This window comes from Bufo bufo, chromosome 11 (assembly GCF_905171765.1).
Source record: "Bufo bufo chromosome 11, aBufBuf1.1, whole genome shotgun sequence".
NCBI lineage: Eukaryota > Metazoa > Chordata > Amphibia > Anura > Bufonidae > Bufo > Bufo bufo.
The window spans coordinates 19,317,708-19,340,761 of NC_053399.1; the positions used below are offsets into that span (position 1 = coordinate 19,317,708).

Sequence of the window (23,054 nt, forward strand, 5' to 3'; positions counted from 1 at the left end):
TACTCTGTGCTGCTGTAAAGAAACTAACTATTTTGATGCACCTCGCGGCCGGAGGTCCAGTTTTGACACCCCCTGCGGCCGGAGGTCCAGTTTTGACACCCCTTGCAGCTGGAGGTCCAGTTTTGACACCCCCCATGGTCAGAGGTCCAGTTTTGACACCCCCACGGTCGGAGGTTTTGAAACCCCCAAGGCTGGAGGTACAGTTTTGATACCCCAAGTTAATCCCCCCCTTCCCCGAGGTCCAGTTTTGACACCCCAACCACCCTCCCCCCCCAGGTCAAGTCCCCCCCACGGCTGGAGGTCCAGTTTTGCGCCACCCCTGAAGGTCCAGTTTTGACACCCCCGCGGTCGGAGGTCCAGTTTTGACACCCCACTGCGGCCGGAGGTCCAGTTTTCACACCCCCTGTTTCACACCCCCCGTGGCCGGAGGTCCAGTTTTCACACCCCCCGTGGCCGGAGGTCCAGTTTTTACACACCCCGTGGCCGGAGGTCCAGTTTTCACACCCCCGTGGCCGGAGGTCCAGTTTTCACACCCCTCGCGGCCGGAGGTCCAGTTTTCACACCCCTCGCGGCCGGAGGTCCAGTTTTCACACCCCTCGCGGCCGGAGGTCCAGTTTTCACACACCCCGCGGCCTGAGGTCCAGTTTTGACACCCCCCGCGGCCGGATGTCTAGTTTTGACACCCCCACGGTCGGATGTCCAGTTTTGACACCTCCCGCGGCCGGAGGTCCAGTTTTGACACCCCTGCGGCCGGAGGTCCAGTTTTGACACCCCCGCGGCTGGAGGTCCAGTTTTGACACCCCCCCCACGGCCTGAGGTCCAGTTTTGACACCCCCACGGTCGGAGGTCCAGTTTTGACACCCCCCGCGGCCGGAGGTCCAGTTTTGACACCCCCCGCGGCCGGAGGTCCAGTTTTGACACCCCCCACGGCTGGAGGTCCAGTTTTGACACCCCCGCGGCCGGAGGTCCAGTTTTGACACCCCCCACGGCTGGAGGTCCAGTTTTGACACCCCCCGCGGCCGGATGTCCAGTTTTGACACCCCCACGGTCGGATGTCCAGTTTTGACACCTCCCGCGGCCGGAGGTCCAGTTTTGACACCCCCGCGGCTGGAGGTCCAGTTTTGACACCCCCCCCACGGCCTGAGGTCCAGTTTTGACACCCCCCCCCACGGCCTGAGGTCCAGTTTTGACACCCCCACGGTCGGAGGTCCAGTTTTGACACCCCCCGCGGCCGGAGGTCCAGTTTTGACACCCCCCGCGGCCGGAGGTCCAGTTTTGACACCCCCCACGGCTGGAGGTCCAGTTTTGACACCCCCGCGGCCGGAGGTCCAGTTTTGACACCCCCCACGGCTGGAGGTCCAGTTTTGACACCCCCGCGGCCGGAGGTCCAGTTTTGACAATGCAGTGGTCGTTACTGCGGAGATGATTTTGAGGTTGTGGAGTGAGCGCTCCTCTCTGCAGATAAACGCTCCTGATCTGCAGCCCCGCTTCTTTTTATAAAGCCGCTATATTTAGGACTGCAGCAGCCGCCACCGCCGCGGTGAAACTAATCAGTGGATTTCTTCTGGACGGAATCTTCTGACTGTGAGAAGGAGCAGCAAGGTCTTCTCAAGATCACAATAATTCATTAAAGGGTCGGCGTCAGACAACTTCTCATAACCCCTGTGCTTCAATTCCTCTCCTGCTTCAAAATCTCTGCTTCCTGACAGCGAATGGAAACATTCCGGTCTAGGGTGACTTACTCCCGCTCACGTGGCTGGGGCTGTGTCACCATGTATCCGTCAGAGGTCGGTCTTTCGTTCACAGACAATTTTCTCCCTCGAATCGATACATTGTATAACAAAATAATAAGGATTTATTTTGCTTTCCAGACAATTTTCTAGATCTCTACTTGCTGTCGGTGGCAGGAAACAATCTCATTTAGCTCCAGTCCTGACCTATTGCTGCTCACACAGGGATGTATCTGGGGAGACAAAACAAGTAGCACAAATCTTTCACCTCACTGATACATTAAAGCAAACCCTCAGCTGTGTGCAAAGGAATCGGTCAAGGGTCATCCAAGTTCTAGAGAAAAATTTAAAAAATGCACATTCAAAAAGTATTCCCCTCTTCTTTCCCCTGGCCATCCAGTGCTGACCCTCTGGGGTCAGTAGCAGTAGCAGCCCTAGTGATTGTCACCCAGCTTTCCTAGAATCCTGAAAGGCAGGTCTACCTTATTAGGCAGCGCCCCCTAGTGCGACTGCTGCAAAACTGATTATATCTGCCATGCAGGACTAGAGAGAAGCTGTGTGACCCCAGTAGAGGATGTAGTAGCAGCCCTAGTGATTGTCACCCAGCTTTCCTAGAATCCTGAAAGGCAGGTCTACCTTATTAGGCAGCGCCCCCTAGTGCTACTGCTGCAATACTGGCGATATCTGCCATGCAGGACTAGAGAAAAGCTGTGTGACCCCAGTAGAGGATGTAGTAGCAGCCCTAGTGATTGTCACCCAGCTTTCCTAGAATCCTGAAAGGCAGGTCTACCCTTTTAGGCAGCGCCCCCTAGTGCTACTGGTGCAAAACTGGCTATATCTGCCATGCAGGACTAGAGAGAAGCTGTGTGACCCCAGTAGGGGATGTACTAGCAGTCCTAATGATATGGGGGGTGATATCCCAGTCAAGCAGCAGCAGCCCCGGACTCAGGTTCATAGAGGGGGTGTCTGGTAGGGGACCACCTGAGAGGATGTATGGTAAGGGGTGTCCAGGGAGGCGATGTAATGTATGTACACAGTGACTGCACCAGCAGAATAGTGAGTGCAGCTCTGGAGTATTCCCTGCACAGTGCCTGATAATGCAGCCACTAGGGGGCGCTGCCTCTTTCCCCAATATCCAGGTATATAGACAGGTTTTTCTCCGTTTTTCTGCACTCCTGAGATCAGCGGTGCCGCCCACCCCCACATATCATTAGAGTTACATGTGGCGCCCGGCTCCGGCCCCGTCACCAAGGTGCCTCGCACTAACAAACAGGATCAGGATCTGCACAGACAATGCCTCATTGTTTGCTGTGTGTCCCATGAAAAGGTGACTCCAGACCGACAACCGCAGATAACATCTCCCGCCATCCAACATCGGTCACAACTGTTGCCGGCCCCTAATCTCTGTATTCAGCAACCGTTATAGATTTTCCAGATCTCTGCTTGCTTTCACTTAATATGAACATTCTAGATTATATCCAGAGGCTGTAAACCCTCCCTGACCTAATATTTCTCACAGCAGAGGGTTTGTTACAATCTGTCCGCTGCACTCAGAGCTATTATGTCTAGTAGAAAGCTGGACTGAAGAGCATTGCTGACCCCATTATAGTCCACGGTGTCTATCATGTGCTGGAACCGGCGCCTCCATTCTTATTTATGCATGCTACTGACAAGTTTGTTGACTGTTTGCAAGAACAACAAGCAGAATAGTGAGTGCAGCTCTGGAGTATAATACAGGATGTAACTCAGGATCAGTACAGGATAAGTAATGTATGTACACAGTGACTCCACCAGCAGAATAGTGAGTACAGCTCTGGAGTATAATACAGGATGTAACTCAGGATCAGTACAGGATAAGTAATGTATGTACAGTACACAGTGACTGCACCAGCAGAATAGTGAGTTCAGCTCTGGAGTATAATACAGGATGTAACTGAGGATCAAAACAGGATAAGTAATGTATGTACACAGTGACTGCACCAGCAGAATAGTGAGTGCAGCTCTGGAGTATAATACAGGATGTAACGCAGGATCAGTACAGGATAAGTAATGTATGTACACAGTGACTGCACCAGCAGAATAGTGAGTGCAGCTCTGAAATATAATACAGGATGTGACTCAGGATCAGTACAGGATAAGTAATGTAATGTATGTACACAGTGACTGCACCAGCAGAATAGTGAGTGCAGCTCTGGAGTATAATACAGGATGTAACTCAGGATCAGTACAGGATAAGTAATGTATGTACACAGTGACTGCACCAGCAGAATAGTGAGTGCAGCTCTGGAGTATAATACAGGATGTAACTCAGGATCAGTACAGGATAAGTAATGTAATGTATGTACACAGTGACTGCACCAGCAGAATAGTGAGTGCAGCTCTGGAGTATAATACAGGATGTAACTCAGGATCAGTACAGGATAAGTAATGTATGTACTCAGTGACTACTCCAGCAGAATAGTGAGTGCAGCTCTGGAGTATAATACAGGATGTAACTCAGGATCAGTACAGGATAAGTAATGTATGTACACAGTGACTGCACCAGCAGAATAGTGAGTGCAGCTCTGGAGTATAATACAGGATATAACTCAGGATCAGTACAGGATAAGTAATGTATGTACACAGTGACTGCACCAGCAGAATAGTGAGTGCAGCTCTGGAGTATAATACATGATGTAACTCAGGATCAGTACAGGATAAGTAATGTATGTACACAGTGACTCCTCAAACAGAATAGTGAGTGCAGCTCTGGAGTATAATAACTCAGGATCTGCCTCCATGAGGTAGGTACAGGACCATATAGGGCACAAGTCACTGATAATACATAGAGACTCACTCTAGAACAAGAGTCTGCCATGCAGAAGACACACCTGTCATACAGGAGCTGCAGAGACAGCTCTGTCCCTCAGCCTGTCCGGAATGTTCGCTGTTAATAAAGTTCTTTCTGTCCCTTGTTGATGACGTCACCTTGTAATGGCGGCTTCCGTGTGAGCAGCGTGTGCAGTGCGTCAGCTGCGGGTTCAGCTCCTGTGTGTTTTGCTTCTTGATTCTGCTTTTATCGGGGGGTTAAGGAGGTAAATATGAACCTGACAAGCATTGGCGAGGCCTGTGTATGTGGTGGAACTACAAGTGTCAGCAGTCTGTCAGTAACGATGTGTACGAGACTGCCTGTGTGTATAGAGGGTAATCGTCAGTATTACTTTCCCTATGACTCCCATCATCCGCTCTTCTGACCAGTCCACCTGTTCATGTGATGGAATCAGCCAGTGGCTGTGGATGGACCATTAGACGTTATGTCCCACATGGACAATTGCCCTAAAGTAGAGCGCAAATCTGCAAATCTATGGTGTTGGTTCATTTTTCTGGTGCACACATTAGTAAGAGGCCTCTTATGAAAGGGGTTGTCTGGGCTTTTACTATTGATGACCTGTCATCAGTATCAGATCGGTCGGGGGTCCGACAGCGAGACCCCCCCCCCCCCCCCGCGCGCGCGCGCCGCCGTTCAGCTATCGAGCGGTGCACACATGCCCATAGGATTGGTCATCAATAGTGTTGAGCGAACTTGTGTTTTAAGTTCGGGTTATCGAAGAATCGCGTTATGGATTCCGCTACCACGGACCATAATGGAATTTAGAATCCATAACGCAATTCTTCGATAACCCGAACTTTAGACGCCGAACTTAAAACACACGTTCGCTCAACACTAGTCATCAATATTAAAAACCTGGACAACCCCTTTAAATTTGGCGCCTCTCACACAATGGGATTTCTGAGCCTGGTAACAGATCTCCAGGGGATTGGCACGGTCTACAGGAAAATTAGGGTGAGGACAAGCAGTTTAAATTGGATTCTATACTGTATGGGCAACCAGTTCAATGACTGGCACAGGGCGGAGGCATCGCAGTAGCGGTTGAACAGATGGCACACCGTGGCTGCTGCATTAAGGGGAGAGTCTGGTGAGGGGGAGAGTTACAGTAATCAAGGCGGGAATGGATCAGGGCAACAATGAGAGGTTTTTGTTGTTTCCATAGTGAGAAAGGGGCAGATTCTAGAGAGATGTTTTAGAGCTGCAAGTGATATGAGCGGGAGAGAGATTGAATATAGGGGGTGAAAGAAAGATCAGTGTCAAACGTCACCTCGAGACGCCTAGGAGTGATGATGGTGTCGCACACTGAGAGGGAGGTATCAGGTTTGGGTAGGTTAGTAGATGGAGAGAACACAAGAAGTTACGTTTTTGAGAGATTCAGTTTCAGAGAGAGAGAGGACATGATGTTAGAGACAGCGGAGAGACAGTCACTGGTGTTCTGTAATACAGCAGGGGTGATGTCGGGGGGGTGAAGTGTATAGTTGGGTGTCATCAGCCTAGAGATGGTACTGGAAACCAAATCTGCTGATGGTCTGTCCAACAGGGGCTGTGTACAGAGGAGAGGGCCTAAGACTGAATGAACTCTGAGGAACCCCAACAGCAGGAGGGAGTGATACACTGAAAGAGCGGCCAGAGAGGCAGGAAGGAAACCAGGAGAGGGCAGCATTTAGTAATAAGGAACCCCAGAAGAAAATCAGGGAAAACAACGAATTGATTTTGACAAGAGGAAAAAAAAAAAAGTAATGCGCAAGTACTAATAAATCACAAAATAAAAAAAAATGCTGTATTACATAATAAAAATTATAAATGATAAAAATATGAAAATAAAGGTAATACAGCATTTTTTTAAATTTATTTACATTTTCATTTTATTTTTATTTTCCAGCTTTATTTTTATCATTTTTTTTCATTTTTATTTATAAATAAATAAATAATCAATTGTCAATAGAGATGACGTTGATCGACATGTTCTAAGTGCCTGTCTATATCTAGAATACAAGCAATGTATGACTGACGGGGTGAGTCAAAAGTCAGAGCACCTTTTATCCATAGCAACAAAGGGGTGAGCCGCTAAATCCAATAACGATTGATACTAATAAATCACTGTACCCAAATTTTTTTTTTTAAATGTGTCTTTCACAGACCAGGCGCTTAAATGCATGCAGACCGCAGACTGGGAGCCTCGATGCATCCAGGCCCAAGGATTTTCTTACCTTGTGTCAATGCCGACTCTCTTGTCTTCACAGCCCGATACACAGGTCCTGATGTTAGGTGTCTTGAGCCGCCAATCGCTGCTCAGATCTTCTGTCAGGGTCTTATGGAACCCTGGTTGGGAAACAAATACAGTTAATCCATTATTGCGCTAACGGCTAACCCTAGTCCACCATGGCGCTTCATTCAGTGTCTTATTTTTTGTATTTCCAGGTTTTGGGGGAAAATGAAGCCGCAGAAGGGAAAGCAGAAAGTCGGCCCGGCCCAGATTAAACTTAAGAGGAAAGGAATCAAAATCACCGGAAAATGGAAACCGATTTCACTGGACCCCAATCTTTTGGCAGATGGGAATATGGAGGAGATCATCTGCTTTGAGGAACTGACGGATTATACATTAGTGAAGACATCCAAGGAGTTAGTTGCAAAGCGGAAGCGGAAACACAGCGCTGACGAGCAAGAGGAGGAGGAAGAGCAGCAGGAGGGAAAAGCCGCCAGCAAGAAGAAAAAGAAAAATCCCAAGAAAAAATTGGAAGGCAAAAAAGAGCGAGAAGAATCTGACAATGAGATAGAGGAATTTTTTTGGGGAGAGGAGAAGGATGATGATGAGGAGGAAGATGAAGAGGAGCAGGAGGATCTTGACTTGTCTGTGCCTGAGGAAGAAGAGGCTAAAGCATTGGAAGAAGAAGGCGAAGAGAATCCTAAGCCACCAAAAAACAAGAAGAAAAAGAGGAAGAAAAAACCTAAGGTGAAAGGGGATAAGAGGGAAGAAGAAAAAGCCGTGGCCGTCAAACCTGCGAAGAAGACAAAGAACTGGGCGGCAGGCGCGTTGGCCGGTAAGAACGTTGATGTTTCGGCGTGGACAAATCTTTACGTTCCGCCTCCAGTTCTCAAAGCTCTGAGCTTTTCAGGCTTTTCCACTCCGACCCCAATTCAAGCTCTGGCTTTGCCTTCCGCAATCCGTGACAAGATGGATATTTTAGGCGCTGCAGAAACAGGTGGGTGTACAGGATATAATATCTCGGCAGGTTTTATGATCTGTTTGCTGTCAGTGAATATTAGCATTCTCGTTTACTTCTAGAGAGCAGAAGCCAATACAGCTCAGGGTTTGTTACAGTTGTATCCAGTCTGAACAATCCTCTGTGAGCTGAACATCGGCTCAATACAATGTATCCGTGTAGGTAAAATGTTTGTCTGGAGTCCGGGTTGTTTACCTCCTGAAGCCGAATACCAGGATGCAGACCAACAGACTTCTCACAGTTGTATCCAGCCGCGACAAACCTCTGCCAGCTGAACAGCCTGGACTCCAGACTGATGCATTTTCCCTGCACTGATACATTGCGTCAAGCTGATGTGTTTAGCTCGCAAAGCCTTTGCTAGGCTGGATGCAATTGTAACAAACCTGTGCGAAGTCTATCAGTCTGCACATGGTGTAAAATTACAACACTATATTAGGCTACTTTCACACTTGCGTTAGAGGATTCCGGAAGGCAGTTCTGTCGCCGGAAATGCCTGCCGGATCTGGAAATCCCTGTGCAAACGGATAGCATTTGTCTCCGAAAGCGGATCCATCCAACAAATGCATTGAAATACTGGATCCGTCTCTCCGGTGTCATCTGGAAAAACTGATCCGGTATTTACTTATTTTTTTTACATATTTAAAGATCTGCGCAGACCGGGAAATCGGATCCGGTTTTCCGGAACACTTGGTACCGGATCCGGCATTAATACATTTTAATAGAAAATAATGCCGAATCCGGCAAGTGTTCCGGAATTTTGGCCGGAGAAAATACCGCAGCATGCTGCGGTATTTTCTCTGGCCAAATTCCGTAAGAGGGACTGAACTGATGCATCCTGAACGGATTGCTCTCCATTCAGAATGCTTTAGGATAAAACTGAAGCGTTTTTTTTTTTTTCCGGTACTGAGCCTCTGTGACGGAACTCAATACCGGAAAACTAACGCTAGTGTGAAAGTACCCTTAGAAAGTTTTTGTTTTGTTTCACTTCTATGGGACGGATCTGTCCGTTGAAGTGAATGAGGACGCCATACTTGTAATTACACTGCAATTGCTGCGGTAAGCAGAGCATAGAATTGCTTCTCTTTGGGTGTCGGCTCCCCGCCATTCTGATATTGATGACCTATCCTGAGAATAGGTCATCAATAGTAAACCCTTTAAATGGGTGGTCCAGCCACTTACCAATTTTTAAACCTCCTCCACCATGCGCGGCCTGTAGGGTGAAGCATGCTTACCTGCTCCCTGGCTCCTAGCATCCACCCTCCTCTTCTTCTGACTTCAGAGGTGACATTTCCTGAACAGTACATCACTGGGTCACTTGTTGCTTGGGGGGACATGTCACCGCCAGTCATTGGCTACAATAGCTTGCGTGACGCTATCCGTGCCGGATGTTTACCTGCAGCGCTGGAAGCCCAGAGAAGACAGAGGTGAACGCTAAGAGCCGGAGCAGTGTTTTGGGAGGGGGGGGGGGTTTCCCTCCCTTTCTCAGAACACGTATGTCATACATTGGAGGCTGTGGATTATGTGAGTTTTATCTTTCACTTCAGGAAGCGGCAAGACTCTTGCCTTCGCCATCCCCATGATCCACTCTATACTGCAATGGAGGAAAGTGCAGGAAAACGAAGGTTCAGGGGAAGAAGAGAAGGAGAGCGGAGATGAGGAGGCGGCGGACAAGGAGACGGACATGGCTGAGGATCTGGATAATGATGAGAAGGAGGAGGGCGAGGCGGACGAAGAGGTTGAAGATGATGATGATGAGAAGGAGGAGGATGATGATGATGATGATGATGATGATGATGATTATTCCACCATGGGCTGTGTGAAGGTGGTGAAAAATGTCAATCTTAATTTTAACGCTGCCCCCCAGTGCGACACAAAAAGGCCACTGCTTGGACTAGTGGTGACCCCGACGAGAGAGCTGGCTGTACAGGTCAAGCATCACATTGACGCCGTGGCGAGATTTACTGGTGAGATGTTAATTTATATTCTTGCGCCTGCGCAAAGTTATAGATTGTATGCAGCTGGAATGGATCAAACTGACTACCAGTGTGGCTCCCCCCAGGGGTTGTCACCCAGCTCTCCGGGGGTCCCGGTATCCTCGTCATGCAATGATATGGGAGCAAGGAGAACTATATGGCTTCCAGAGACAGGTGTAGACTTGGCAGAAAGGCGTTGAGCAATGTGTTCGTATAAAGTGATGACGTTGCTCCTTCCTTCTTCCAGGGATAAAAGCGACCATAGTGGTCGGAGGGATGGCCCCCCAGAAGCAAGAGCGAGTGTTAAACCGGAGGCCAGAGATTGTCATCGCCACGCCTGGGCGACTGTGGGAGATGATTAAAGAGAGACACCCACATCTGTGTAACCTGCGCCAACTTCGGTGAGTGATGGGGGAGGGGTACGGGACAGTGGGACTGGTTCTAGCCCACATCACTATATAATCATGAAGGCTCCCTGGGCTCTTTCAATATTGAGGTAACATCACATCTCCCGTATAGATTGTCACCCAGCTTTTCCAGAACTTGCTGGTAAGTGGGGGTAAGGACCAATATGGCTTCCAGAAGGCTTGGGAAGTGCATAATGTATACTGTCTTTCGACTGCAGGTGCCTGGTCATCGATGAAGCGGACAGGATGGTGGAGAAGGGTCACTATGCTGAGCTGGCGCAGCTGTTGGAGATGTTAAGTGACTCGCACTACAACCCCAAACGGCAGACCTTTGTGTTTTCAGCCACCCTGACCCTGATCCACCAGGCCCCGAGCCGCCTGCTGCAGAAGAAGAACTTCAAGAAGTTGGACAAGGAAGGGAAGCTGGAGAGTCTGATGGGCAAGATCGGCCTCAAGGGGAAGCCCAAGGTGATCGACCTGACCAGGAAGCAGGCCACCGTGGAGACGCTGACTGAGACCCGGATCCACTGCACCGGTGATGAGAAGGACTACTACCTCTACTACTTCTTGCTGCAGTACCCGGGCCGGACTATGGTGTTTGCCAACAGCATCGACTGCATTAAGAGGCTGACGTCCCTCCTCGCCATCCTGGAGTGTAACACGCTGCCCCTCCACGCCAACATGCACCAGAAGCAGCGGCTTAAAAATCTGGAGAGATTCGCCGAGCGGGAAAGGTGACATTTCTCCCCTTAATTAACTGTGTAGAGGTACTGAAGGTTACACAGAGGAAGGAGTAGGTATCCCCAGCAGCACAGAGGATTTCAGGAGAGGAGTGGGCTGATCTTGTGAGAGGTCACAGACTAAGTTAGAGTAGAAGGAGCAGGGTCCCCAGCAGCACAGAGTGTTTGAGGAAACGGTGCGCTTGCCTTGAGGGAGGTGATAGTGGTCTGAAGCCGTAATCACAGTTGTTCTTCTTACAGTTGTGTTCTCCTCACTACGGACGTCGCTGCCCGAGGTCTGGACATTCCCAACATCCAGCATGTCCTGCATTACCAGGTACAGACTTTTCTGAACTGCTTAACACATCTGTCACCTCTGAGAACCATTGTACAGGTGATATCTTTAAACAGTGGAGTTATCCTGTACTGATCCTGAGTCACATCCTGTATTATACTCCAGAGCTGCACTCACTATTCTGCTGGTGCAGCCACTGTGTACATACATACATTACTTATCCTGTACTGATCCTGAGTCACATCCTGTATTATACTCCAGAGCTGCACTCACTATTCTGCTGGTGCAGTCACTGTGCACATACATTACATTACTTATCCTGTACTGATCCTGAGACACATCCTGTATTATACTCCAGAGCTGCACTCACTATTCTGCTGGTGCAGTCACTGTGTACATACATTACTTATCCTGTACTGATCCTGAGTCACATCCTGTATTATACTCCAGAGCTGCACTCACTATTCTGCTGGTGCAGTCACTGTGTACATACATTACTTATCCTGTACTGATCCTGAGTTACATCTTGTATTATACTCCAGAGCTGCACTCACGATTCTGCTGGTGCAGTCACTGTGTACATACATTACTTATCCTGTACTGATCCTGAGTCACATCCTGTATTATACTCCAGAGCTGCACTCACTATTCTGCTGGTGCAGTCACTGTGTACATACATTACTTATCCTGTACTGATCCTGAGTCACATCCTGTATTATACTCCAGAGCTGCACTCACGATTCTGCTGGTGCAGTCACTGTGTACATACATTACTTATCCTGTACTGATCCTGAGTCACATCCTGTATTATACTCCAGAGCTGCACTCACGATTCTGCTGGTGCAGTCACTGTGTACATACATTACATTACTTATCCTGCACTGATCCTGAGTTACATCCTGTATTATACTCCAGAGCTGCACTCACTATTCTGCTGGTGCAGTCACTGTGTACATACATTACTTATCCTGTACTGATCCTGAGTTACATCCTGTATTATACTCCAGAGCTGCACTCACGATTCTGCTGGTGCAGTCACTGTGTACATACATTACTGATCCTGTACTGATCCTGAGTTACATCCTGTATTATACTCCAGAGCTGCACTCACTATTCTGCTGGTGCAGTCACTGTGCACATACATTACATTACTTATCCTGTACTGATCCTGAGTTACATCCTGTATTATACTCCAGAGCTGCACTCACTATTCTGCTGGTGCAGTCACTGTGTACATACATTACTTATCCTGTACTGATCCTGAGTTACATCCTGTATTATACTCCAGAGCTGCACTCACTATTCTGCTGGTGCAGTCACTGTGTACATACATTACATTACTTATCCCGTACTGATCCTGAGTTACATCCTGTATTATACTCCAGAGCTGCACTCACTATTCAGCTGGTGCAGTCATGGTGTACATACATCTTGAGTCCCTGTGTAATATAACTTCCTTTTTCAGGTCCCCAGGACATCAGAAACCTATGTGCACCGCAGCGGCAGGACAGCTCGCGCCTCCAGCGATGGCCTCACTTTGCTTCTAATTGGACCAGATGATATTATTAATTATAGGAAAATCTTCAGGACCCTGGAAAAGAACGATGATCTCCCGCTATTCCCTGTGGAGTTGAAATGCATGGATGGAATTAAGGTAGGAGTCATGTTATCTGGCCACTGGAGGGCGACATAGCACCATGTCCTGCAGCACTAGACTGTAATCTGCGATTCTCCAGACCCCGTACAAGTCCATTCAGAGGTGACCAGTCATTATCTAGAACATGTGCTTCTCCTCTCACCAGGAACGCGTCAATTTCGCCAGACAGATCGAGAAGATGGAGTATTTCAACGGCAAAGCAAAGCAGCAGAATTCCTGGATACTGCAGGCGGCAGAGGCCCTCGACTTGGAACTGGACGACGACGACCTAATAGGTAAAAAGCACGTCACACCCAGAGCTGCATCCACAGTTCTGCTGGCTGCCCCTAGGGTTCTCTTTAAGACACACCCCTTTATGGCTAGACGGTGATCCCATAATGCATTGCATTAGCTTTGGGTGTGAATATAGTATATAAATTACAGTTTTGGGTCTGAATGTAATGTACAAAGTGCTTGTTGTATGTAAAGCGCAGCTTTGGCTCTGACCCTAGCAGCCGTGGAAGTTGCAGCTTTGGCTCTGACCCTAGCAGCCGTGGAAGTTGCAGCTTTGGCTCTGACCCTAGCAGCCGTGGAAGTTGCAGCTTTGGCTCTGACCCTAGCAGCCGTGGAAGTTGCAGCTTTGGCTCTGACCCTAGCAGCCGTGGAAGTTGCAGCTTTAGCTCTGACCCTAGCAGCCGTGGAAGTTGCAGCTTTGGCTCTGACCCTAGCAGCCGTGGAAGTTGCAGCTTTGGGTATGAGTGTACTATAAGTTTACATCAAGATATGTGTAGCGGAATTCTTTGATATTAAGGATTTATCTGTCAGCTATCCTAAGAGCCGCATAAGCTGGTGATGAATCCTCTTACCGAATCTCTGCGTCACTCTCTTTAACCCTTTAATGCTCCGGGGCATACTATTTTGGCACACTGCCATGGGCCTTCTGAAGACGTTAGAGGTACCCCAAGACGTTGGCATTAACATACAACTTGCATAAAGCGAGCGCTCGTACAGCTACGTCAGAGGAAAAATGTAAAAGGTGTGGAAATAAATTACGTAAAAATAAATGATATTGCTGGAGCCTTGAGGACCAAACTGAGCTGAATTCTTAAAGGGCTATTCCTGGATTATTATACTGATGGGGGGTCCGACAACCTGCATCCCAGCTGATCGGCTGTTTCAGAACTACATGGCCCCCTCCTATGTGTGGGGACAGAGCTTATAACGGCAGCGCTGATTGCATCCCCTTCAGTGAGGGCAGCGCCGCCGTTACCGGCTCTGTCCACTGCACAATGTGGTTCCAGCGCCAGGCCTACTCTTAAATAGCTGAACAATGGGGGTGTCAGACCACCATGATATTGATGGCCTGTCCTCAGGATCGGCCATTAATATTAAAATCCTGGAATATCCTTTTAAGGGCTCAATTGACCCAGCCGTTTTTGTGCCAGAACTGTTCAGTACACGGCATGAGTCTTGATAGTCATGAGGACCCGGAGTCCCCGCCACCACTGGGTGGGATCGACCGGGTCCTCAAACCGGGACTCATCAGCTTGCATCATGTACTGAACCGTTCTAGCACTGGAGCTGTTCAGTACAAGACTTTAGCAGAACAACTGGATCACTTAAGCTCTTAAAGGGCATCTGTCAGCAGTTTTGTAGCTGTGACACTGGCTGACCTGTTAAATGTGCACTTGGCAGCTGAAGGCCTCTGTGTTGGTCCCATGTTCCTATGTGCCCGCATTGCTGAGAAAAATGATGTTTTATTGTATGCAAATGAGCCTCTAGGAGCAACGGGGGCGTTACTATTACACCTAGAGGCTCTGCTCTCTCTGCACTGTGATTGACAGGACCAGATGTGATGATGTTTTCCCTGCCTGTTCCTGTCAAAGTGCATAGGGCGCGGTAATTGCAGAGAGAGCAGAGTCTCTAGGTGTAAAGGTAACGCCCCTGTTGCTCCTAGAGGCTCATTTGCATATAATAAAACATCATATTTCCCAGTAATGCGGGCACATAGGAACATGGGACCAACACAGACGCCTTCAGCTGCCAAGCGCACATGTAACAGGTCAACCAGTGTCCTAGGTACAAAACTGCTGACAGATGCCCCTTAAGGCTTTATATTGACTGGCAAGTAACGCTGCCCTGCTCATTTCTAGGAGGGAAGCAGGATGAACAAGAAGACCTGCAGAAACAGAAAGCCTTGAAGATGATGAAGAAGCAGCTGAAGAGACTCTTGTCCCAGCCCATATTCAGAAACGTCATGAAAACGAAATACCCGACCCAGAGCGGCCAGCTTCCCGTGCCCAGCCTGCCCCTCAGCAAAGCCGAGAGTGCCCTGCACACCCTCGCCGAGCACAAGTCCAAGACCAAAAGGAAGAAGCACAAGGCTTGATGCTGTGTAGAGACCAGCAGCACCTGCAGGGTGTGACCAATAGGTGGTGCTGTTTCTATAGAATTACATGCAGGCCTGGCTTCTCCTGCAAGAAGATGGACTGAAGAGAACATCAGACATGTTTTGCATCAGTTTTTGTATATTTTTTTCCCTTGTAAATGCTGGAGTGATGCTTGTTGCATAGTGTTCATCAGTCTTCATATCGTCTTGTAAGTTTTTGGTTCAGGATCTAGTTGATACAACCAGTTCAGATGGGTGCTATCTGCATCTTACTATCCACCCCTGTGGACAAGCCTTGGGATCAGGACAGGCAGATATGGGTCTGGCGTGTATAGCAGGCCAGTGCCTGTATTGGGGGGGTCACATATGGCCCTACTTGTATAACAGGGTATAATGGTTCTGTTTGTACAGCATGTAGACATGTGGGCTGGATCCCTCCGGGAAGATGTGCTGGTTTACTGCGCTGTCCGTAGAGTCCACATATTCAACCAGTAGCGGTATGTCCAGCTCCTGGGTCACGGCGGTGATCTGGATGTGGTCGCACACCGCTGACATGGGTTCCACGTTCTGGAAGACACAAAAGGTAGAGAGTGCTAGGGCCACAGAGCCAGAGTCTGTCCACTAGTGGCCGCCAGGTCATAAAACGTTATGAATAGTGTCGAGCGAACTTGTGTCTAAAGTTCGGGTTATCGAAGAATCGCGGAATCCATAATGCGATTCTTCGATAACCCGAACTTTAGACACAGGTTCGCTCAACACTAGTTATGAATAAAGTGACACCAGCGATAGAGGAGGCGGCGGCGTAGATTTGCGCTATAGTTTAAACCAGTTTCCGGCTGCATAAAACCAGCGAACATCAAAATAAGCAAGTATTCTATTTCACAAAGTCAGAGACATCACATCATATGTGACTGATATCAGCCGCTCCTTCCTATAACGCTCCAGTACTGATATAACCTCCAGAGACATTACATCATATGTGACTGATATCAGCCGCTCCTCTTATAACGCTCCAGCACTGATATAACCTCCAGAGACATTACATCATATGTGACTGATATCAGCCGCTCCTCGTATAACGCTCCAGCGCTGATATAACCTCCAGAGACATTACATCCTATGTGACTGATATCAGCCGCTCCTCTTATAACGCTCCAGCGCTGATATAACCTCCAGAGACATTACATCCTATGTGACTGATATCAGCCGCTCCTCTTATAACGCTCCAGTACTGATATAACCTCCAGAGACATTACATCCTATGTGACTGATATCAGCCGCTCCTCGTATAACGCTCCAGCGCTGATATAACCTCCAGAGACATTTACAGCATTACTGGTCGTCACCGCCCGCCATCCCCACAGTGTATATTATAGATGGCGACCTGAGCACAGTATTCCTCAATGCCTTTTTCCTCCTCTATGAACGGCTGGTAGAAATCGCCCCTGCTCCGGAGGAAGGCAGAAGTGACGAGTCTCAGATACTGGACGGCGCGGTCAGAGACTTCCGGATGATTGAACGCTCTCAGGAGGTTACACTCGGACACGTCGCTCTCTGCTACATCTACAAGACTGAGAAACTGAGATACTTCAGCGTCAGCAACATTTCTCAACAAGCATGTAATAAAAAGTTCTGCAAAATAATATATTTTATGTTTCAATTCCTCATCACTTTCAGGACCTCTGCTTGCTGGCTGGAGCTCCTGTGTTTATTCTTGCAGAGTTGGCGGAACTTCCTGGTGTGATGTCAGCTGTGCTGTTTGAGTCAGATGCTCCTCCTTCCCTCTCACAGCATGCAGTCTCAGCAGACACAGAGTGAAGCTGCAGTTGCATCCCCCTCACCTCCCTTCTCCCTGCCTTTTATTTTCTGTTCCACGCTAGATCTACACTGCTCAAAAAAATAAAGGGAACACTTAAACAACACAATGTAACTCCAAGTCAATCACACTTCTGTGAAATCAAACTGTCCACTTAGGAAGCAACACTGAGTGACAATCAATTTCACATGCTGTTGTGCAAATGGGATAGACAACAGGTGGAAATTATAGGCAATTAGCAAGACACCCCCAATAAAGGAGTGGTGACCACAGACCACTTCTCAGTTCCTATGCTTCCTGGCTGATGTTTTGGTCACTTTTGAATGCTGGCGGTGCTTTCACTCTAGTGGTAGCATGAGACGGAGTCTACAACCCACACAAGTGGCTCAGGTAGTGCAGCTTATCCAGGATGGCACATCAATGCGAGCTGTGGCAAGAAGGTTTGCTGTGTCTGTCAGCGTAGTGTCCAGAGCATGGAGGGGCTACCAGGAGACAGGCCAGTACATCAGGAGACGTGGAGGAGGCCGTAGGAGGGCAACAACCCAGCAGCAGGACCGCTACCTCCGCCTTTGTGCAAGGAGGAACACTGCCAGAGCCCTGCAAAATGACCTCCAGCAGGCCACAAATGTGCATGTGTCTGCTCAAACGGTCAGAAACAGACTCCATGAGGGTGATATGAGGACCCGACGTCCACAGGTGGGGGTTGTGCTTACAGCCCAACACCGTGCAGGACGTTTGGTATTTGCCAGATAACACCAAGATTGGCAAATTCGCCACTGGCGCCCTGTGCTCTTCACAGATGAAAGCAGGTTCACACTGAGCACATGTGACAGACGTGACAGAGTCTGGAGACGCCGTGGAGAACGTTCTGCTGCCTGCAACATCCTCCAGCATGACCGGTTTGGCATTAGGTCAGTAATGGTGTGGGGTGGCATTTCTTTGGAGGGCCGCACAGCCCTCCATGTGCTCGCCAGAGGTAGCCTGACTGCCATTAGGTACCGAGATGAGATCCTCAGACCCCTTGTGAGACCATATGCTGGTGCGGTTGGCCCTGGGTTCCTCCTAATGCAAGACAATGCTAGACCTCATGTGGCTGGAGTGTGTCAGCAGTTCCTGCGAGACGAAGGCATTGATGCTATGGACTGGCCCGCCCGTTCCCCCGACCTGAATCCAATTGAGCACATCTGGGACATCATGTCTCGCTCTATCCACCAACGTCACGTTGCACCACAGACTGTCCAGGAGTTGGCAGATGCTTTAGTCCAGGTCTGGGAGGAGATCCCTCAGGAGACCGTCCGCCACCTCATCAGGAGCATGCACAGGCGTTGTAGGGAGGTCATACAGGCACGTGGAGGCCACACACACTACTGAGCCTCATTTTGACTTGTTTTAAGGACATTACATCAAAGTTGGATCAGCCTGTAGTGTGTTTTTCCACTTTATTTTTGAGTGTGACTCCAAATCCAGACCTCCGTGGGCTGAAAAATTTGATTTCCATTTTTTTATTTTTGTGTGATTTTGTTGTCAGCACATTCAACTATGTAAAGAACAAAGTATTTCAGAAGAATATTTAATTAATTCAGATCTAGGATGTGTTATTTTTGCGTTCCCGTTATTTTTTTGAGCAGTGTATATTTTGCGGACAGGTGTGTGAACAGTTAGAGAGGCAGCAGCTATAGAAAACTACAAGGTGAAGGATGAGAGGAGAAATCACCGCCCCTGGTAACATGTATTACAGGCTCCTGCACACTCACATTTTTACAACCGGCTTTTTATTTTATCATTTTCTCTGTGTGTCAATTTCTCAAGAGAAAAAGGTCTTACTGTTTTGTCTACAGCCCCTATGCACACTCCGTGTTTCCATGGTAACAGACAACAAATACTCGGTGTAGTCTGATCCCGCAGTCAAACTTAGTACGCTACAGAAAGCATCTCCCCATTCATTGCTCTGCTAGATTCTCTTCAGCTCAGGGATGTGTCCTTTCTGCTGTAGCTCTCCATCACAACTCGAGACGTGTGATTTCAGCTGCAGCCGTCTCCCTATCACAGTTTAGGGGATGTTATCTATCTGCAGCAGCTCTCCCCCTATCAGCTCTGGGAGCATATCCTTTCTGCTGCAGCTCTCTCCCCATCAAAACTCAGAGGGTGTGTCCTTCCTGCTGCAGCTCAGGGGACGTGTCCTTCCTGCTGCAGCTCAGGGGACGTGTCCTTCCTGCTGCAGCTCAGGGGACGTGTCCTTCCTGCTGCAGCTCAGGGGACGTGTCCTTCCTGCTGCAGCTCAGGGGACGTGTCCTTCCTGCTGCAGCTCAGGGGACGTGTCCTTCCTGCTGCAGCTCAGGGGACGTGTCCTTCCTGCTGCAGCTCAGGGGACGTGTCCTTCCTGCTGCAGCTCAGGGGACGTGTCCTTCCTGCTGCAGCTCAGGGGACGTGTCCTTCCTGCTGCAGCTCAGGGGACGTGTCCTTCCTGCTGCAGCTCAGGGGACGTGTCCTTCCTGCTGCAGCTCAGGGGACGTGTCCTTCCTGCTGCAGCTCAGGGGACGTGTCCTTCCTGCTGCAGCTCAGGGGACGTGTCCTTCCTGCTGCAGCTCAGGGGACGTGTCCTTCCTGCTGCAGCTCAGGGGACGTGTCCTTCCTGCTGCAGCTCAGGGGACGTGTCCTTCCTGCTGCAGCTCAGGGGACGTGTCCTTCCTGCTGCAGCTCAGGGGACGTGTCCTTCCTGCTGCGGCTCTTTCCCTATCACCGCTCAAGGGATGTTTCCTTCCTACTAAAGAGCTCTTCCCATCAGAGTTCAAGGGATATGTCCTTCCTACTCCAGCTCTCTCTCCCCCCCATCACAGCTCAAGGGATGTGTCCTTTGTGCTGCAGCTCTCTCCCCCCATCACAGCTCAAGGGATGTGTCCTTTGTGCTGCAGCTCTTTCCCTGTAACTGTCTACAGCTTTTAAAATTAGAGCAGGCTGGTAGCAGTTGAAGGAAGGAACTGAGCATGTGCGACCACCTCAGTAAGTGGACAAGCCCATTACTATACAGTGCTATTGTAACAAAGCCAAGAAAAATATCACACGGCTGGAGCATTTTTGTAACACAAAGTAAAAAGCCTAATTATATTAAAATAACATTCATTGTTGGGACGTCCCCTTTACGCTTTCTATGTATGCGTCAGTGCTACATTAGTCAATCATCTCGGTCCTCGGAGGTCAAACTTACTGTGTCGTAGGGACGGCTAAATCCGTGTTCAGGGACTCCTGCAGCGAGGAGCTGGTGTCTGCTCCGCTTCACACGTTCTCTAAATCTGACAGGGAGAGAAAAGAGCAGAGTGTACGTGGACCATAGAAATATCCGTGTGGTCGCCCCCAGTGTCCGCCATCCACTCACCGGAGCAGCTCCTGAGGTTTACCAACCAAAGACTCCAGGAAGCCAAAGCCCAGACCCCTATAAAAACAGCTGCCGTCAGCGCATGACCTCCGAACAGCGCAATAGCGACCCTGCAGACCCTGAGAAGAGAGCATCAAAGACTGCATGGGACTACAACTCCTAGCATGCCCCGACACCTCAAGCTTGGATTAGTAATATAAGGTCCAATTTCCCCAATATATATTTTTCAGATTCTGCGATTGTTAGGCCTCATGCACACAACCTTATTTTCTTTTTTCTGCGGACCATATGCATGTAGAACATGTCCTATTATTGTCCGCATTACGGACAAGGATAGGACTTCTATCAGGGGCCGGAATGCACACGGACGTCATCCGTACTTTATGCAGATCCGTTTTTTGCAGACCGCAAAATACATACGGTCATGTGCACGAGCCCTTAGAAAGTGTCCCGACCAGCGTCACCTCAAAATGTGTAAAAAAACGGATCCTACCTTTAACTTCTCCTGATACAACGGCGCACCGCTGTGTTCTTCTATAAACAGAGCGATATCGTACTTCTCCGACACCAAGTCGCGCGAGTCCGCGGCCTGTGAGAATGAGAATAATCAGCTTTCCAGGCTGGCGATATCCTTTGGAAGGGGCAGAGGTACAGGTTCTCAGCCTCTGGGTGTAAGCAAGAATGCAATCACTGACAGCAAGCAGAGCTCTTGAAAATGGTCATGAACACAAAGCCTAGAGTTGTGGAGTATTGGATTATACGACGATTATTGGTACAACACTGGAAATATTTAACAGTTACCTAGTGCAAATGGGACATGTCCTGAAGAACGGGGGGGGGGGGGTGCCCTCTGTGGTGGCATACACAAACTGGGCACCTAAATTGTCCCCTCTCCTCATATTCCTAATTTAGTAACTACTTGCATTCCCCTTGGAATAATTCTGGAGCATCTATTTTTATGACTCTATATTGTGCCGTTCCTCTATTATTCCTACTAGAACTTTACAAATGAATTGCCAGCAGTTAGCAATGAAGGTTTGTCCAGGTGGGGTAGGGGTGTCCCTGCCCAGCACGATCAGTGCTGCCTGGGTCAGATTGTGCAGGGGCATAACCCCCAACTGGTGACACCCAAATGGATCTTTACTGCAGACTGCTGGCAATCATTCATAAGATTCTAGTAGGAATAACAGAGGAATGGCACAGCGTACAGTTTATGAAAAGATGCTCCAGAACTGTTATTACTTAGGGCAGGCCTGCTCAACCTGCGGCCCTCCAGCTGTTGCAAAACTACAACTCCCATCATTCCCGGACAGCCTTCAGCTATCAGCCTACAGAAGGGCATGGTGGGAGTTGTAGTTTTACAACAGCTGGAATGACTTAGGGAATGCATGTAGTTACTAAATCAGGGAGGAAAGAGATGCAAATGAGCTCTTAACAAGCTCTGCCTCTAATGCCACCAGATGTAAGGCAGCGATCCTATAAGTCAGGGGTAGGCAACCTCCGGCACTCCAGCTGTCGAGAAACTACAACTCCCAGCATGCATACTTGTTCTGCTCTTCTTAGAACTCACATCAAAATGAATGGAGCATGCTGGGAATTGTAGTTTCACAACAGCTGGAGTGCCGAAGGTTGCTGATCCCTGCTATAAGTCAATGTTCAGCTCTTTAGCTAAGCCTTGAGACATGGCTTGGATATTAAATAAGCCAGCATCTCATCTGCAGACAGCTGTTTTGGGGGTGATTGCCCCTCACCTGTGCAGAGCAGAGAGTACTGGCTTGACTGGGTGAGAGTAAGGCGCTCTCTCCTTACGGAGAGATAGTTACTAGTGTTCTGCGTCCAAGGTTCGGGTTATCGAAGAATACCGTTATGGATTCCAAATTCCGTTATGGTCCGTGGTAGCGGAATCCATAACGGTATTCTTCGATAACCCGAACCTTGGACGCAGAACTTAAAACAAAAGTTTGCTCAACACTAATAGTTACTAATTCAGACACGTCAGGAGGTGGCACCTCCTCCTTTTGGGGGCTGTGAGCTTGCTTGTATTTTTACATTTTCACCACCAGAGGGCGATCTAGGTGTTTGGTTAGAGCACTAGTCTATGGAACAAAAGGTTAGTGAATTTCAAGTGAGTCCTATAGCTACAATATATGGACCTTATATTAGGGATTTTTTTTTTAGGGGCCCAATTGTTGAACCACTTATGGTCAGCAAGTGTTGGTGTGCCCTAATATATATCACTTAGGCAGGATAGGAAAAACCGTACCCACCCACTTAACCGTAGCCCCCCATGTGCCCCCGGCCTCTCACACAAAGTTGTAACCACAGTAGAAACTTCTTTACTAGATTTGTGATAAAAGTGACACAAATCGAAACATTGTAATGACAAATTGTAACACTGATCCTTACCCACCCCCCTGCAGCATGACCACTGAACCCCAGCATATACCTGCAACTTGTGGCTGCTGTGACACTACTACTCCCAGCATACAACTTGAGTCTATAATGACATGCTGGGATTTGTAGTTTACAACTGCTTGACAGACAACCAGTATAATGTATCCGATTCTATGGGTAATGAGTCTGCACCAACCATGTCTGCTGTGCTCCCTCTTCCTGCACTGGC

General features: G+C 48.7%; 2 protein-coding genes across 6 annotated transcripts; one reads left to right on the forward strand and one right to left on the reverse strand.

Annotated features, from left to right (window-relative positions):
- Nucleotides 1-4,691: 4,691 nt before the first annotated feature.
- Nucleotides 4,692-15,432, forward strand: DDX24 (DEAD-box helicase 24). Of its 2 annotated transcripts, none has more exons than XM_040411352.1 (9): nt 4,692-4,804; nt 7,012-7,802; nt 9,368-9,787; nt 10,044-10,197; nt 10,422-10,937; nt 11,184-11,259; nt 12,683-12,871; nt 13,020-13,149; nt 15,007-15,432. In XM_040411352.1, the coding sequence occupies exons 2-9, from the start codon at nt 7,034-7,036 to the stop codon at nt 15,240-15,242; spliced, it is 2,490 nt and encodes an 829-aa protein (XP_040267286.1). In that variant the 5' UTR covers nt 4,692-4,804; nt 7,012-7,033; the 3' UTR covers nt 15,243-15,432. The 2 variants fall into 2 exon arrangements, with proteins under 2 accessions (XP_040267286.1, XP_040267287.1); XM_040411353.1 differs by having other exon boundaries at nt 4,704-4,804; nt 7,021-7,802.
- A 153-nt stretch (nt 15,433-15,585) lies between these two features.
- OTUB2 (OTU deubiquitinase, ubiquitin aldehyde binding 2) lies at nt 15,586-23,054 on the reverse strand. Of its 4 annotated transcripts, XR_005774739.1 has the most exons (7): nt 22,838-23,009; nt 20,925-21,020; nt 20,432-20,550; nt 20,264-20,348; nt 16,573-16,821; nt 16,232-16,276; nt 15,925-16,065 (listed from the first exon to the last, which is right to left on the reverse strand). XR_005774739.1 is itself a non-coding variant. In XM_040411357.1 (6 exons), exons 1-6 carry the CDS (start codon nt 23,022-23,024, stop codon nt 15,615-15,617), a joined length of 693 nt encoding a protein of 230 aa, XP_040267291.1. In that variant the 5' UTR covers nt 23,025-23,054; the 3' UTR covers nt 15,586-15,614. The 4 variants fall into 4 exon arrangements, 3 of the variants coding, with proteins under 3 accessions (XP_040267291.1, XP_040267290.1, XP_040267288.1); XM_040411357.1 differs by lacking the exons at nt 15,925-16,065; nt 16,232-16,276; nt 22,838-23,009 and adding exons at nt 15,586-15,809; nt 23,022-23,054 and having other exon boundaries at nt 16,627-16,821; XM_040411356.1 differs by lacking the exons at nt 15,925-16,065; nt 16,232-16,276 and adding an exon at nt 15,586-15,809 and having other exon boundaries at nt 16,627-16,821; nt 20,432-20,541; nt 22,838-23,002.

Excerpts from the sequence above, each read along its gene's own strand:
- DDX24 (XM_040411352.1), top strand. The coding sequence starts at position 7,034 with ATGAAGCCGCAGAAGGGAAAGCAGAAAGTCGGCCCGGCCCAGATTAAA. Across the intron at positions 7,803-9,367 it reads TTTAGGCGCTGCAGAAACAG|GAAGCGGCAAGACTCTTGCC; the intron begins GTGGGTGTACAG and ends CTTTCACTTCAG. Across the intron at positions 10,198-10,421 it reads TGTAACCTGCGCCAACTTCG|GTGCCTGGTCATCGATGAAG; the intron begins GTGAGTGATGGG and ends TTTCGACTGCAG.
- OTUB2 (XM_040411354.1), bottom strand. The coding sequence starts at position 22,873 with ATGCTGGGGTTCAGTGGTCATGCTGCAGGGGGGTGG. Across the intron at positions 16,822-20,263 it reads TTAGCCGTCCCTACGACACA|TTTCTCAGTCTTGTAGATGT; the intron begins GTAAGTTTGACC and ends GAAGTATCTCAG. Across the intron at positions 15,810-16,626 it reads TTGAGGAATACTGTGCTCAG|AACGTGGAACCCATGTCAGC; the intron begins GTCGCCATCTAT and ends TGTGTCTTCCAG.